Consider the following 15,729-nt stretch of genomic DNA (forward strand, 5'->3'; position numbering starts at 1 on the left):
CTGAAGAACAAACAGTCAAAAATATGAGAGAGAAAGATAGGAAGACAGGGAAAGTGAGAGGCAAGGAAAGAGAGAGACCACCACTGAGACAACCAAGCTCAGTGAAAATAAATTCTTCCCCTCTGAGAAGCAAAGGAAAATACTTTCTGAAACCTGACAATAACTCATTCTTTTACTTTCTGGTCAACTGGAACCTGAACACTCATCAATCAAGTTTGGGTGGCCAGGAAGTACAGCAGATGGAGTTTATTGGCAGTGCTTTCCGCTCATCAACACAAGTTGGCCATTAGAGAAGCTGCTCACCAGAAGTGCCTGATTCCTTCATATCTATCAGCATAGTTTAGAAAGACCTTGAACACCACTGACAAGGCAGACACTGGTTAGAATGTATGATTGTACATGCTTCAGGAGATTCAGTTGCCTCTGCTGGGAATCCATGATAAACATTATTCCTTTAACTCTCCCAGACTATGATATGTTTTCTCATGGCCTCATTCGTGTAACAGACACACAAACTATGGCATCTGGGATATCATCATCACAATTTGAGTTCTAACAACTTCCAATCAAAATGCACCACATTCAAGAATGTGTCCAATTTTTTTCATTCTAGGATATAGTAGGGTCATCATATTTTGACACACCAACCCAGTATCAAGGCATCATCATCAGATATCGTAGCTCCCCAACAAACCCCCAGAGGAAAGTGTCCATTAGAAACTGTAGTGGGTTTTGATTCAGTTGGTTCTCCTGCTAAAGGTCAGCAGAGTTTCTTTGAGATTCCTCCATCTTCAAGCAATGAAGTGGAGGGTGTCTCAGACTACAATCAATACTTAAAGTTGGCAGCTATGCAGTACCAAGCAAAAAAAGAGTGCTGAGGTGGATCAGTTTCTGGTGAGGAAGAAATATAGGTGCATTTGAAACAAGCTTTCCAAGCTCTAAAATTTGTGTCTGAATTAATGAAATTCCACCAGCAGACAATGACAGATTGGACACAGCTTGCAGACCATTTTAAGGCCTTTCCACGGCTACTGATTAATAATGAAGAAAATGTATAAAATGGGAACGAAAGCCCAGGTCACCAGTTTCCCAAGCCTGAGGTTAATAAGTAGCTGCTCTGATTTAGCTTAGCAGAAGTTTTGTTAGAGCTCACACAGGTTCCCAGAAAAAACAAAATATATACCTCCCAGTGGGACACCTAAAGGGAAGTCTTCAATATTTATTTTTCTCCCTCTTTATATGCACTTTTTCTTCTTGCAATACAAAGAGCAACCTTGCTGAAAATCAAAATGAAAATCTTGCAACGTGGCCAAGAGAATATTCATGTCAACAATAGGAAGACACATGGTTCCATCCTAGGACCAGTGTTGTTCAATGTAACTATTAATGAGCTGGAAAAGGGGATAAGCAGTGAGGTAGCAACATTTGCAGATAATACAAAATCATCAGTCAAGACTGGAGACAACTATGAAAAATTTGAGAGTGAATTTCATCTGTTCCATTCCCTTAGCTTGGATAAGTCTGTGCTAAAAAGTTCAAAGTACTGCACACTAGACCTTACTAGAGTCCAAATTAACTACATCAATCCAGAGAAAAGACCTGGGTATCATTCTAGATGGCTCAATGAAGATCCCTGCTCAATGCGTAGAAGTGATCATAAAAAAGATGCATAGTGAATGGGATGGTGAATAATAAAGAGAATATTAAATGCCATTATTTATATAAAATCAATTTATTTCAGGCCCTCACCTGAAATGCTGCGTTCAGTTCAGTCAACTAATCTCAAAAAGGATTTAGCAATAATATTGGAGATTTCAAGGAAGAGTAACAAGAAATATTAGAAGCATGGGAAAACTTTTATGAAGAGAGGTTGAAAAGACTGTGACTATTTAGCATAGAGAGAAGGCAAACGAGGGAACATGATAAGAGTATATAAAATAATGGATGGTTAAAGTTTCTATTCACCCTCTCTCATAACACCAGAACAGAGGGAAATTCAATGCAATTGAAAGGTGACAAATTCAAGGATCAAAAAAGGAAATACTTTTTCACAGAACACACAATTAGCCTGCAGAACTCATTGCAACAAGATATCAATGAAGCCAAGAGCTTGGCAGGATTCAGAAAATGATTGAACACTTACATGGATAATGAGAGCATTAGAGTTCTAGGAATAAATATTTTAAATGAAATTTTGGAAAGGATACAAATCCTCAAACTTGTGTAAGCCTCTCTCTATCTAGTGGGACTTAGGAGGCCATTGTCCCATAACTGCTTACTGCAGGGCACTTGCACCTTCCTCTGAAGCATTTGGTACTGACCAATGTCCAGGATACTGGACTAGATGGACCATTTGATCCAGAATGGCAATATCTCTGTTCCTATGGAATGACTTTTAGTCATATTGGCTTGGTTTGAAACTGAGCCCAAATAATTCTCTCTCTCTCTGTCTTTAAACAGGATAATCTACTTTGTATTTCCAACATTCAGTTGTTTGCTTGCATTGTTTCCTTCCTTTCAGCCTAGCACTGCTGGAGAGATAATCAGAGCTTACCTTCCTGCTGGTAAAGAACAGAGATGCTGCTTTTGAAGCATAATGGTTAGAGGTGAAAAAGATTAATCTGATGGAGAACATCTCAGATACCGAACAGTGACTATACTTGCTGCTGTTTGTGATCACTGTGGGAGTAATAGCCAATCTATGACACTGCAGTTCACTAGCACTTAACAGGAGTTGCAGCACATAGGTACAGAGCATTCCATCCACTACTCTGCCCTAAAACAACATGTTTCTCTCCTCCTAACGAATTAAACAGGGTCCTAGTCTAACTGGAGTCAAAGTGCAGTTTAGTTTTGCCTCCATCTAGTCCCAGAGTCCATTCTAGGTAGGCACTGAAATCCATCTTACAATTCCCTTTCTCATGAAGAATGTAGTCACTTTCTAAAACAAAAATATAGTCTCGCCCCATTCAGTATTTCAGCAGCCAAGATTTTTTGGGTCAGTTAAAAAAATTCCATCTAGATTTTTATGTCCTCCTGAAATACATTCTAATTTCTCACCCTACCCATCCCCCATTTACAATTCAAGTAACATGGAGTTCCTGTAATTGACACACACACACGAGAATTCTGCTCTTAGATCAACTTTGTTGATTTCTTGTCCACCTTGAGTTTCTCCACTGTATTCTACACTTGACTCCCACACAGAACTCCTGCCTATGCCTATGGAAGTTGGGCATGGTGGTGGAGTGCAAGAATGTGCCATAATGATCTCCAGTGGAGATCTGAGAGTATAAATGATCCCCTCAGTTACTATACTTTTTAACTGCAAAGACCTAAATTTACACCCATTTTTCGTTTGCATTGTTTCAAAACACATGGAGTTGTGTCTTCAGATTAAGTTATGCAGCACAGCCAGGCTTGCTGTAACCAGCATTTCAGCTCCCAAAAACCTTTGTGTGTGGAGTAGTCCAAACTTACATGACCTCTCTCTGTTCATGTAGCTCCATTCATTGTTAGAGTGACTCAATATCCTGATTCAGGAACACCAGTTCCAGCTTAACAAGGGCTGCTACAATAATCCCAACAAAGCTTTCTTTTTTTTTTTTTTTTTAAAAGCTTAAAGGCTGTTTTTCCATCATTTGATTGCATCTCTCCCCCAAAGTGTTCCTCCAGCACGGTTCTGATTGTCTCGCTCTGCCCCCTTCTGTCAAGTCATTGACAGAAAATGCTGACTTAGCAAAGCAGAACAGAGCAACAGACTAGTGGGGGCAGGGATGGCAGAGGCCTTCTGGTAGTGTAGGATGAAGCTTATTCCAATAACCTCCCAAATGCAGCAAACTCAGCTACTCTCTGAAAATCCAGTTTGGTCCTTCAGACATCATCATCAACACAGATTCTAGAATCATAACCAGGGGCGGCTCTAGCAATTGCGCCGCCCCAAGCAGGGTGGCACGCTGCGGGGGGCACTCTGGCGGTCGCCAGTCCGTGGCTCCGGTGGACCTCCTGCAGACGTGCCTGTGGAGGGTCCGCTGGTCCCGCGGCTCCGGTGGAGTATCCGCAGGCATGCCTGCAGGAGGTCCACCGGAGCCGCCTGCCGCCCTCCCGGCAGCATGCCGCCCCAAGCGCGCGCTTGGCGCACTGGGGTCTAGAGCCGGCCCTGATCATAACTTATCTGATAATTCTGTGAATGATGCACAAGGCTACAGCTCTACTGATTGTAAAGCTCTCTCGCTCGATCTCTCTCTCTCTCTCTCACACACACACACACACACACACAAAATATTTAGTTAAGGAAGTATGTATAATCTGATACATAAGGAGCAGACCATTAGCAAATACTCTATGGACCACTTGTGATCCAATGATGACACTTAGGGAGTTGTTAATATAAGGGACACCTGTCACTTTTAATCATACACAGTATTTTTTTTATATTTATTCAGAGAAAGAAAGCAATAAGAAACTCTGGAATCTGCTTAATCTCAGCTGTTTTTTAAGTAAAAATAGCATCTGTTCCAGCAAAAAAATGGCCATGTGATGTGCTCTATGTGGTCTACATGAGGCATATTGTCTGAGACCAAGTGGTACTTCATGCAGTCTAAGCGCCCACTATAAATTATCTTGTACCTGCTGCTGCTGCAGAAGAGTTCATTAAAAAGCCCAAGTGATTAGAAAGAAAACAAGTTTGCCTGATATTGACCAAGGGAGTCTGTGACACATGGAAACAGGATGAATTAGTAGGACATATGGCTGTCCACGAACTGGGAATTGCATTGTTAATTGCAGCAAGAGACACCACACAGCCCCTTCTTCCTGCCACCCCTGCATTACCAAACACTTCTCTTAGACTTGAGACCACATGATCCAAAGTGCACAGAACATTCATTGATTTTGCAATGTTATTCTAGACACACTGAGCAGCAGGGAGATTAACCTCTTCTCCCCATGACTTGTGCGAACAATATTCCTTAAGCTATTCCCATCCCAAGGGAAAGCCTTGGCTTGTCAGCAGGCAGTTAAAAGTCTAACAAAAAGGATTGTTAGAAACATTTTCTCTTCCTGCTATTGGTGTATGCCCATCAGTAGGGGTTGTGGCAAGAGCTCCTGTACCCTGAAACCATGAGAGCATAAACACCCATAGTTAAAACAAACTGGTAGCAGTACATTTTCAGTGGGGTTCAGTTAGGGATTCTATCTGTCAAGGCCCCATGGCTGCATGGCTTGGATACATACTCCTGGCTGGGAGATCAGATGCAGAAGCAGTGTTGTGGCTGGAAAAGGACAAGAAATTACAATCCTTCTTCTACTCTTGACTTCCCATTAAGGCAGAGGTGAAAGTAAGCTGGTACGGTCTGGTACAGCGCACCAGCAAGAGCCAGTATGCCATGCCGGACCGCATCAGTTTCTGCGGCAGAGAATTAAAGGGCTCTGCGGGGAGCCCCGAGCCCTTTAAATCTCAGCCCGCAGCTCCGGCGGCCGGGCTGAGGCTGGCATTTAAAGCACTCCTCCGAGCTTCCCGCCACAGCGGGGAGCCCGGAGGAGCCCTTTAAATCCTGCCCGCAGCTTTGGCAGCCGGACTGGGGCTGGCATTTAAAGGGCTCCTCCAAGATCCCCACTGCAGCGGAAGCCCGGAGGAGCTCTTTAAATCCCAGCCCCGGGGAACTCGGAGGACGCCTTTAAATTCCGGCCCTGGCCCGCCGCGGCAGCCAGGCTGGGCGGCGGGGAACTTGGAAGAGCCCTTTAAATCCCGGCCCGTAGCTCCAGCGGCCGGGCTGGGCTGGGCTGGCATTTAAAGGGCTCCTCTGGGCTCCCCGCCACGACGGGAAGCCCAGAGGAGCCCTTTAAATCCCAGCCCCGGGGAACTCAGAGGAGCCCTTTAAATCCCGCCCGCAGCTTTGGCAGCCTGGCTGGGGCCAGGGCCAGCGCTTCCATTAGGCAACCCTAGGCGGTCGCCTAGGGCGCCAGGATTCAAGGGGTGGCATTTTGTGCACTCCCCACAGGACACACAGGAGCTTCCACTTCCGCTCCCGTCGCGCCGCTGAAGAAGGACCTTCTGCCGACGTGTCGCGGAAAACAACGGTAGGCAATTGAGCAGCTCAATGACTGCCGCTGTTGCCTGCGGCATTTCGGCGGAGGGTCCTTCTTCGGTGGCACGACGGGAGCGGAAGTGGAAGCTCCCGTGCGCCCCGTGGGGAACGCACAAAATGCCGCCCCCTGAATTCTTCCTAGGGCGCCAGAAACTCTGGCACCGCTCTGTGACATTATTGATATAATCTGGGACCATATAGAACATGGTTGCAACCAAGGTCCTATAGTGGCACCAAATCTTATGTAAAGGGGGTCATATAAGGTGTCTAAGACCAGGTTATGAGTTGTTGGTTATGATTATGCTGTCTATATGTATGTATCATTTTGTGGTTGAAGTTGTGAGTGTTGGCTCTGTGCTGTCTGTATTTCAAATTTGTGCTGTGTTTCTGGGAAACATCCCAGCCAAGTTGGTGTTAGCTCTGCCTAGCCTGCTTGATGGCTCATTAAGGACCATCAGCTACACAATTGACCCATGGAGAGAAGGCAAATATGCCTTGTAACTCAGCAAAGTATGCAGGAACTTGCCCATGGGACTCCAGACTTGATTTTGCTGTAATTTTCCACAGTAAGAACAAAGAAGTGTTCTTACACCTGGGAAAAGCCTATAAAAGGCTGATGCCTCATCTCCATCTTGTCTTCAATCCTGCTTCTTACTTCTGGAGTAACTTTGCTACAAACTGAAGCTCTGAACAAAGGACCGAATGACCCATCCCAGCTGGGGATGTTCTCCAGAGACTTGATTTGAACCTGCAGTTTACTCCATTACTGCTACAAGCCTGAACTAAGAACTTTGCCATTACTGTATGTAATTGATTCCATTTAACCAATTCTAGCTCTCATCTCTACCTTTTTCCTTTTATGAATAAACTTTTAGATTTTAGATTCTAAAGGATTGGCAACAGCATGATTTGTGAGTAAGATCTGATGTGTGTATTGACCTGGGTCTGGAGCTTGGTCCTTTGGGATCGAGAGAACCTTTTTCTTTTATTGGGGTGTTGGTTTTCATAACCATTCATCCCCAGGACGAGTGGCACTGGTGGTGATACTGGGAGATTGGAGTATCTAAGGAAATTGCTTGTGTGACTTGTGGTTAGCCAGTGGGGTGAAACCGAAGTCCTTTTTGTCTGGCTGGTTTGGTTTGCCTTAGAGTTGGAAAAACCCCAGCCTAGGGCTGTAACTGCCCTGTTTAAGCAATTGGTCCTGAATTGGCACTCTCAGTTGGGTCCCGCCAGAACCGCATTGTCACACACTCCTGGCTGGGGCCAGCATTTAAAGGGCCCGGAGCTCCACAGGGGCTGGAGCCTCAGGCCTTTTAGTTCGCCCCGGGGGCTACCAGGCACCTCTGCAGCTGGGAGCCCCCTGGGTGATTTAAAGGCCCTGGGACTCCCAGCCACAGCTGGTGCCCCAGGGCCTTTAAATCTTGAGGCCCCGCCTCTTCTGCTTGAGGCCACACACCCCAGGACTCTGGCTGTACCGGTAAGTCCTGTGAGTTACTTTCATCCCTGCATTAAGGCATTTGGATTCCAGCAGTGACTGGATTTAAATGGGGTAGCACATTACTGGCAGCAAATGGGTTGTACCTTGAGGTTTGGGTTTGGTAAGCTTCCCACAGGGCTTTGAGATGGTGACAATTTTCTGGCAGTCAGCATTGTGAAGGGCTCTCTTCAGGTTCCCAGTTCGAGTCTTCAAGGCGGTATTCAGGTCGCATTCTCCCCAGGCCTGGAACTGGTATTTACACTCGGCTGCAAAGAGTATGGGAACACAATGAATTTTTTAAAAAGAATCATGGAGCATGAATAAAATGTTACCCAAGTCTAACCAGGTGGGCATATACTGCCAATGATTTCAGGCAGGTGGATCACACATCCAAAGAAACGGGGTGTGGAGGGCAGAAAAAATTCAAGGGACATTTTGGGAGGTAATTTTGCCCCCAAATATGACCCAATTTAAAAGAATAATTATCTTGCTCTTGCATGGGTACAGGATTGTTATAAAAAGGAAACTACATTTTAATACTGAAACTACAAAAGAGATACAATTTAGTGGAAAACATCCTCCAGATTCAAAAGGCCTGATTCTCCACCGTCTTGTGGCATCATTTACAAATGAGGTATGAAAAGTAGCAAACCAGAATAGTAATATTTTGCACTCTTGCACAGGTATAAATGACTACACAAGATGTGAGGCCAGGGAGAATCAGACCCTTTAATATCTATTTTTTCTCATCAAGAAATTAAAATATATTAAACCAAAAGATTACGCCACTGTTTATCTATGACTCACTGTATAAAGTTTTATGGCTCTATCACTGCAGAGGTGGCCAGCCAGCTGATTACAAGTTAACTAACAAGATTTTTTCCACAGAATAGTTCTCACTAGTGAAGAGTTGGAGCAAAAAGTTCAGAGGATACTATCCAGTTCAGATGTGTATCCAAACATTTGTATGATTTTTTTCTGAAAATGAACTATCCAAACCTCTTGAGTTTGCAAAATAGGGCCAGAAAAACTGCAAAAATCCAGAACCTCTGCACTGACTGCCTGCAGCATTCATTGTAGTGCCATTATCAGTTCAAGTCATCCAAGTTGTTTAGTAGAGAAAAGCTGAGTCTACAAGGGCAACCGTATACCTGAATCCTGGTTACATAACTTGTCCAAGATGGAAGGAAAATCTTAGTCTTTCATGGATTAAATCCTATGGCCTTTATCCACTCCCCAAGAAGTCTCAGTCACTAGTGCGAGAGGCTGCAAATTTTATACCATGTTCCAGTGTGGAGGCTGCAGTAGCCATGCGGGGGGAGGGGCGGTATTCACAACTATGGAAAGGCAATAGAGAGCAATTATAACATGCTGCTGGGCCTCTGGGGGCTTTGTTGGCTGGGTGGATGTCCTGCCAAAAGGATCCCTCTAGTAGAGCTGGGTGAATATTAATGTATTAATTATTATTATTAATTATTATTATTCAAATAGCAAATTCTCAGAAAAATGCATTTTCAGAGTGACCAAAACCATTTATGAATTAGGGACAAATTTGGCAAATAGTTTCAGTCAAACTCAAAGAATGAGGAAAAAAATGATAAAAAAAAGTTTAAAATGGTTAGTTTTGACATTTTTTAAACAAATCATTTTGTTTTGAAATGTCGATTTGAATTGACCCGAACAACCTTTTTTTTAAAAACAAAAAAGTTTTTCATTTTGGCAAATATAAAAAAATCAGTTTCAGTTGAAAACTAACCAATTTTTTTTTCCAGATTTTTCAGCTTGGCCACCACATCGAAAAATCAATTATTTGCTCAGTTCTACCTTCTACCGTGAATATCCTACCTTCTGCTGGCCTAAACCCAGGGTGACTCAAGCCCTGTCCTTGAAAGCCTGTAAAATCTGCCTTCTCCTACAGAGTACATCTCAGTGCAGCATAGGGTGACCAGATGAGAGGGAGAAAATATCGGGACACATGGTGGGGGTGAGTGCTGCTGGCGGAGCAGTTGGTAGGGGGGAAGCCAAGTGCTGCTGGCGGAGCAGCAAGGGAAAAAATTTTAAAAAAAAAATTAAAAAGTGAGTGCTGCTGGCGGAGCAGCGAGAGAAAGAGGAAAAAAAAAAAGCCGAGTGCTGCCAGCGGATCAGCGAGGGAAAAAAAATAAAAAAGGCGAGTGCTGCCAGCGGAATGAAATATCAGGACAAATTGCATCCTGACCAAAGATCAGTCGGGACGTGGGACAAAGCCCTAAATATCAGGATGGTCCTGATTTTATCGGGACATCTGGTCACCCTAGTGCAGCACTTCCTGAACGGGCTGTAATCAGAGCTAGTGACGAAATGATCCCCCCTCCTTTGTCCAATTCCCAAAACTCAACAAAAATAAAACAGAATAAAAAAAATCACACACATTTCCATTTAAAAAGCCATTTTTTCATTTAAAAAAAAAGTTAGTGAAAAATTTCCAACCAGCTCTAGTCGTACTGAACATGAAGCACTGCAGAGAAAGGCAGAGCATGCACACCAGCACTCGGCCCAGGCTGAGCACACACAAAGGGTCACTTCCCCAGTACTCAAGACAGGGCAACCCTTACCTCCAAACTGCTTCTTCCAGTTGCAGGGGATCTTACACCTTTGGGTCTTCATAGTTTGCTTGCACTCGGCTCCAGTGCGAGTGCCCTCGCGGGTCCCTAGGCCACAGTCTCCACTGGTGGGTACACACACGCTCCACTGCCACTCCCCACAGTCAGACTTCTTCACTTTCTTCTCTGGATGGAGCCAAGGAAACCGAACCAAACCAAGAAAAGTGGTCAGTACCCAGCCAAAAAAAAAAAAAAAGGCATTCTAAACAATCACACCAGGTAAACCAGTAAACAAGAGACTCTCATAACATAACTGCCTTAAATCGATCAAAACTAAAGTTCTCCTTACAAGGTGCTGCAGGTTGTAGGTTGACTGCCTTTCTAGAGGCTGACTTCGAAGTGACTCCAGACCAGGGTGGATTACTGAGGCCAGAAATTTCCCAGTGAGTGTGATGCCTCTGAGTCATTGCAGGCAGGATTCGCCTCTCCAGAAAAGGGAGTCTTCTAGAACAGTGGTTCTCAAACTTTTGTATTGGTGACCCCTTTCACATAGCAAGCCTTTTAGTGCGACCTCCCCCCTTATAAATTAAAAACACTTTAAAATATATTTAACACCATTAAAAATACTGGTTGCAAAGCAGGGTTTGGGGTGGAAGCTGATGACTCATGACCCCCCCATGTAGTAACCTCATGACCCCCTGAGGGGACCCAACCCCCAGTTTGAGAACCCCTGTTCTAGAAGCTATCAGGGATCACTGATCTAGGTACATACACACACTCACAAAAGAGGACGTTCAGCTCCCTGCTGGTGGCATATCAACATATTCAGATTAAATACCAAGTACCACATGGGCCAGGAGTGTATGCATTAATATGGTGTTTCAAGGGGGATTTGGTGTATTCAGTGTTGTTGTAGCCATGCTGGTTCCAAGATATTAGAGTGATAACGTGGGTGAGATAATATCTTTTATTGGACCAACTTCTGTTAGTGAGAGATACAAGCTTTCCAGTTTACACAGAGCTCTTCTTCAGGTCTGGGAAATGTACTCAGTGGCTCAGCTAAATACAAGGTGGAGCAGATTGGGAACCAAAAAATCTTACCGCGTTATAGGTGAAACCGCATTATATTGAACTTGCTTTGATCCACCGGAGCGCAGCAGCCCTGCCCCCCCCCCCTCCCAGAGCGCTGCTTTACCGCGTTAAATCCGAATTCGTGTTATATCGGGGTAGCGGTGTATTTAAAAGAACCATTCAGGATGAAGTGGCCAGTTAAAACCTCCCCAGTCAAAGGTGGGAAATGAGAGGCAATAAATAAAAATAAAAAAATAAAAAGCTGGGGAGAGTGGGGTTTAGTAGATTATAGATTGTTATAAAAGGTCATAAATCCAGCGTCTCTATTTAATCCATAATTTTTAGTATCTAACAAGCTATGAATGTAAGCTCCCAGGCTCAACTTTTGAAGGTGTTGTGCAGGCTTCCTTTGTGGATGAGGACTGAGCGATTTGTGGTGTTCATCCACAATCAAAGGACAGGTAATGGGGTACATTACCTGTTGTATTTATCTTTGTTGTATTTATCTTTGTTGTATAATATACTTCATGTCGGAACACACTCTGAATTTTGGAGGCAGAGACGTAAGCTAGCAGGGGAAGGATGTGTCAGTATATCTGAACATGGATACAAATTTCATTACTGATGGCTACCCTCCTACTTTTATAATGGCCAAAAACATATCCAAACATCTCCAAACACAGGTGTTCTAAAGGTCCAGTGCACAAGAGTGCTGGTAAGAAACTGGACTTCATTTCACGTCGCATGATCTTAGTCCGCCTAGAGAGATTAGCCCAACTGCCAACTCCAAGTATTAAAAAAATCATGAGTCAGGCCTCAAAATATCGTAAGATGTTTTAAATAATACATTTGAGCTCTTTTATTTGCCTTCCAGTTTTTGCACTTTTATGGTTCATATTTTCCAGTACTTCGCCATACCCACAATGGCTAGAAATGCACTATCTGTTTTGAAATGAAAACTCAGATACTGAAATATTCACAGGGCTTAAAGAAAAATGCCAAAAATCATGACTCTCGTGATAAAAAGCATAAGAGTTGGAAACATCCAGGTTTGAAATCTAGGTCTGGGTTTTCCAGCTCAGGATTGTCTCTATTTAAAATAAGGACTGGGTCACTGCTGATCGAAAGCAGTCACACCAGATGTGTGTTTGTCAGGTTCTAGGTGAAACAAAGTCTTAGTCCAATTCCTCATGGATGGGTTTCCATGTCACATAGGTGGGATCATTGTTGTTAGTATATTCAGAGTAGGTAAGGCATTCATGCGGTTTTAAACCAAACAGTCCTCTTTATGTGTGGCTTGTCCAAGTTGTCCCTCATCCAGTACTGAGACAAAACCAGACGGGATTTTATCCAGGATCAGACAGAGGATGCCATTTTGAATCGTGTGCCACTCTGCCCCTGCCAGAATGACCACACCCACCCACCATGTGTGCAAGGTCATGCCAGCGTGGGCAGGGTCACATCGGCAGGGGTGGGCCCACGCCATTCCCAGAAGTGCCAGAATGTCTGGTGTTCTGGGAATGTGTGAGTGGCCACTCTAATTCAGAGAGGCCAACAAAAGAGCAAGGTGACTGAACCACACATTCAACCCTACTGGGAACCTCTCCAGTAGCCCAAGTGAGCTTGAGTCCAGGGCAGTGCTGAGGAAGGCTGTACTGGTGCTGCCATGCTATACCTGTCCCTTGATTAAAAAGAGAACTTCAGTCTCCACAGCTGTCAAACTGGCAGCTTTCACAGAAACGAATTTCTGTACTCCCATTTAAATGAAAACATGCCACTGCAGCAAATCCCCACTCTGTGTGTCAAAAAGTTAATGATTATCCTGAATTTCATAACAAAACTGAAAGCATTTGACATTCTTCTATCGGTGGAATCTACCTCAGGGAAAAGAGAGATTGAATTAAGTTCAGTCTTGGCATGCAACACCCCAGCCATTCTGTACTAGGAAATAATATGTAATACACAGACTTCCTAATGTACCTTAACCTAATGCCACTCTGTTCAGCTATTCCATTTTTGGGCACCACACACAGCTCTCTCAACGTACTATATTCCTGACCTGCAGCATCCCTGCTTTTCCAGTTCTGGTCCCTGCCCCAGTCCAACCACACACACAGTTCTCCCACTGTACTTCAGTCCAGCTTTGCAGTGACTCCTGCTATTCATTTTAGTTCTGGGTCCCCCACATTACAGAAATGTACCTCAGTCCTCATATGCAGCACCCTGTTATTCCAGACTCAATCTCACACTCACAAATCGCCAATGGATTTCAGACTTAATCTGCAATAATCCCTGCTTTCTAAATCTTGTGTCTTCATGGACATTCCTGGCAATACACCTCAGTCTTGAGCTGTGGAATTCCTTGCTATTCTAGACCTACCCATCTATACAGTTCTGCCAATGCATCTTAACAGCAATGTGCATTATCCCCTCCTAACACTGGCTCTTTCATGAGCACAGGGTCACTTTTGTCAAACAGTGCACAGGTTTACAATACGGACATATGTCCTCAGGCTAGGTGACAGAAATTCTGAAGCAAGGAAAAGGCTGACATAAAATAAGAGGCAAATCCAAAAATCCATTCCAGCTTGGCACCAAATCCAGGTTAGATTCTTTTTTTCTTTTTTCCATCTTTGTATCAAAAGGAAATGAATAATTCTGGGAATCTTCTCCCTAACTATCACTAAGGTCTTGTTCTGTTGGCAAATGTTTTTTTCAGTCATGGATGGATCTGTAACTCGGGTTTGTGCCAGCCGGGTTTGGACTCGGAGGTGGGCTGGAATGTCACACCTATCCAATGAAGAAGAAGCAAATGGTAGTCAAGAAACCCCCTCACATGTAACAGATTATTTTCTTTTAATTAGTTGAAGGGGAGAAACAAGTCCATGCATCCCACATGTAAAATACAGAGGAAAAAAAGTATGTGAAACATACTGATAAATACAATAAAGACATTTTGGCCTAAATCCTCAAATATATTTAGGCATCTAATTCCCATTGAATTCCAAAATAGATTTTAGTGGTCATTAGACGCCTAAATACCTTTGAGGATCTGGGGCTTAGACACTAGGAGCTTGATACTAACCCCACCGCAATCAATAGCAAAACTTTCATTGACTTCAGTAGTGCAAGATCTGGTCCTAGGCCCCCTCTGCTACCCTCCACCCCCATATCTACTGCACAATTGATTACATTGTACCTTACCTGGTTTTTCTTTTTTGCCAGCCTCAGTAGTGCCCATGGCGGCCAGAATGAAAATGAACGCCAAGACGGCGGCTGTGAACATTCGGTGCTGTTGTTGTTGCTGCTGCATTCTGAAAAAAAAAAGAAGTATGGTCAAATTCGGGAAGGGTACATAGGGAAAGGTATGTCAGACTGCTTGAGAGAAAAACTCCAATCAAACATTCTAATAGAGGGGGTACTACCAAATGGTGAGACTATACATTTCAGTGCAGCTATACTTAGGGACAAGAGGAGCTCAAACAGATAAAGCATAGGATTAACCGTTGGCCAAACGTGTACCGAGTTTTCCACTTCCTGCACAGAAGACAAAGTCTGTGAAATCTTCTTTATAGCTGAAATACCCTATTTACCATTTTCATGCCAAATCCACTGCATTCCCAATGCAGAACTTCTGTTTTACCATGTAGTGTAGATGCATATGCAGTGTAGTTGTAGCAGTGTCACTCCCAGGATATGAGAGAGACAAGGTGGGTGAGGTAACGTATTTTATTGGATTGACTTCTGTTGGTGAAAGAGACCTGAAGAAGAGCTCTGTGTGGCTCAAAAGCTTGTCTCTCTCACCAACAGAAGTTGGTCCAATAAAAGAGATTAGCTCACCCACCTTGTCTCTCAGAGATAATACAGTAATTATTTTATAATTGCACAAGTGGCAGAAATTTGGGAGAAATTATAGACTAATGATTAAAGTAGGACACAGAGTAAGGATTCCTGGATTCTCTTCTCAGATCTGTAACAGATTCATAATGCAACACTGAGCCACTTAACACGTGCCTCAATTTACCCATCTGTAAAAGGAGGACAATGCAACTTAACTGCTTTGCCAAGGTTCAAGAGGGTGTTTGAACATATAAATTATGTCAAAGTGCTTTAGGTTTCTTTGATGAAGATTATATAGATGAAACGTGATATATGAATCATCATTGACTATACATTGTTAGAACTCCCAGGTCATACTTATACTTTTCCTTCTCCTCAAATGAATATCTATGTATAAAATGGGTTGAACTAACATGCCCAGAATGGGCAAACCACAAACAGGAAGTGTTTTCCCCTGGACTAGACCACACAACTAGCCATGCTAAGTGATGCTCAGCTCTGGACTTGAGGGGCAACATTCAAACGCAAATATGAATAAAAATGTATTTGCTCAGTGGTAAAATGTCACTTCCTAGCCACCCAGCTGAATCACTGCACAACAACCAGGACTGGCTGACTGTGCAGGTCTGATGTTCCAAACAAAGCTTCTGCAAAGCTTTTCAGGCAAGAGCCA

The 15,729-nt window shown here is 43.6% G+C and overlaps 1 protein-coding gene across 4 annotated transcripts in view; it reads right to left on the reverse strand.

The window, feature by feature from the left end:
* The window catches only part of PTN (pleiotrophin), a 116,590-nt gene that overhangs the window by 16,648 nt on the left and 84,213 nt on the right, over positions 1–15,729 (reverse strand). For all 4 annotated transcript variants that reach the window (XM_039521002.1, XM_039521003.1, XM_039521004.1 and 1 more), the window contains 3 exons: positions 14,421–14,530; positions 10,158–10,331; positions 7,671–7,832 (listed from right to left, as the gene is read on the reverse strand). In XM_039521002.1, the coding sequence (XP_039376936.1) occupies positions 7,671–7,832; positions 10,158–10,331; positions 14,421–14,530 (446 nt within the window). The remainder of the gene's footprint in view (positions 1–7,670; positions 7,833–10,157; positions 10,332–14,420; positions 14,531–15,729) is intronic.

The sequence above is a fragment of the Mauremys reevesii genome, linkage group 1 (assembly GCF_016161935.1).
Source record: "Mauremys reevesii isolate NIE-2019 linkage group 1, ASM1616193v1, whole genome shotgun sequence".
Classification (NCBI taxonomy): domain Eukaryota; kingdom Metazoa; phylum Chordata; order Testudines; family Geoemydidae; genus Mauremys; species Mauremys reevesii.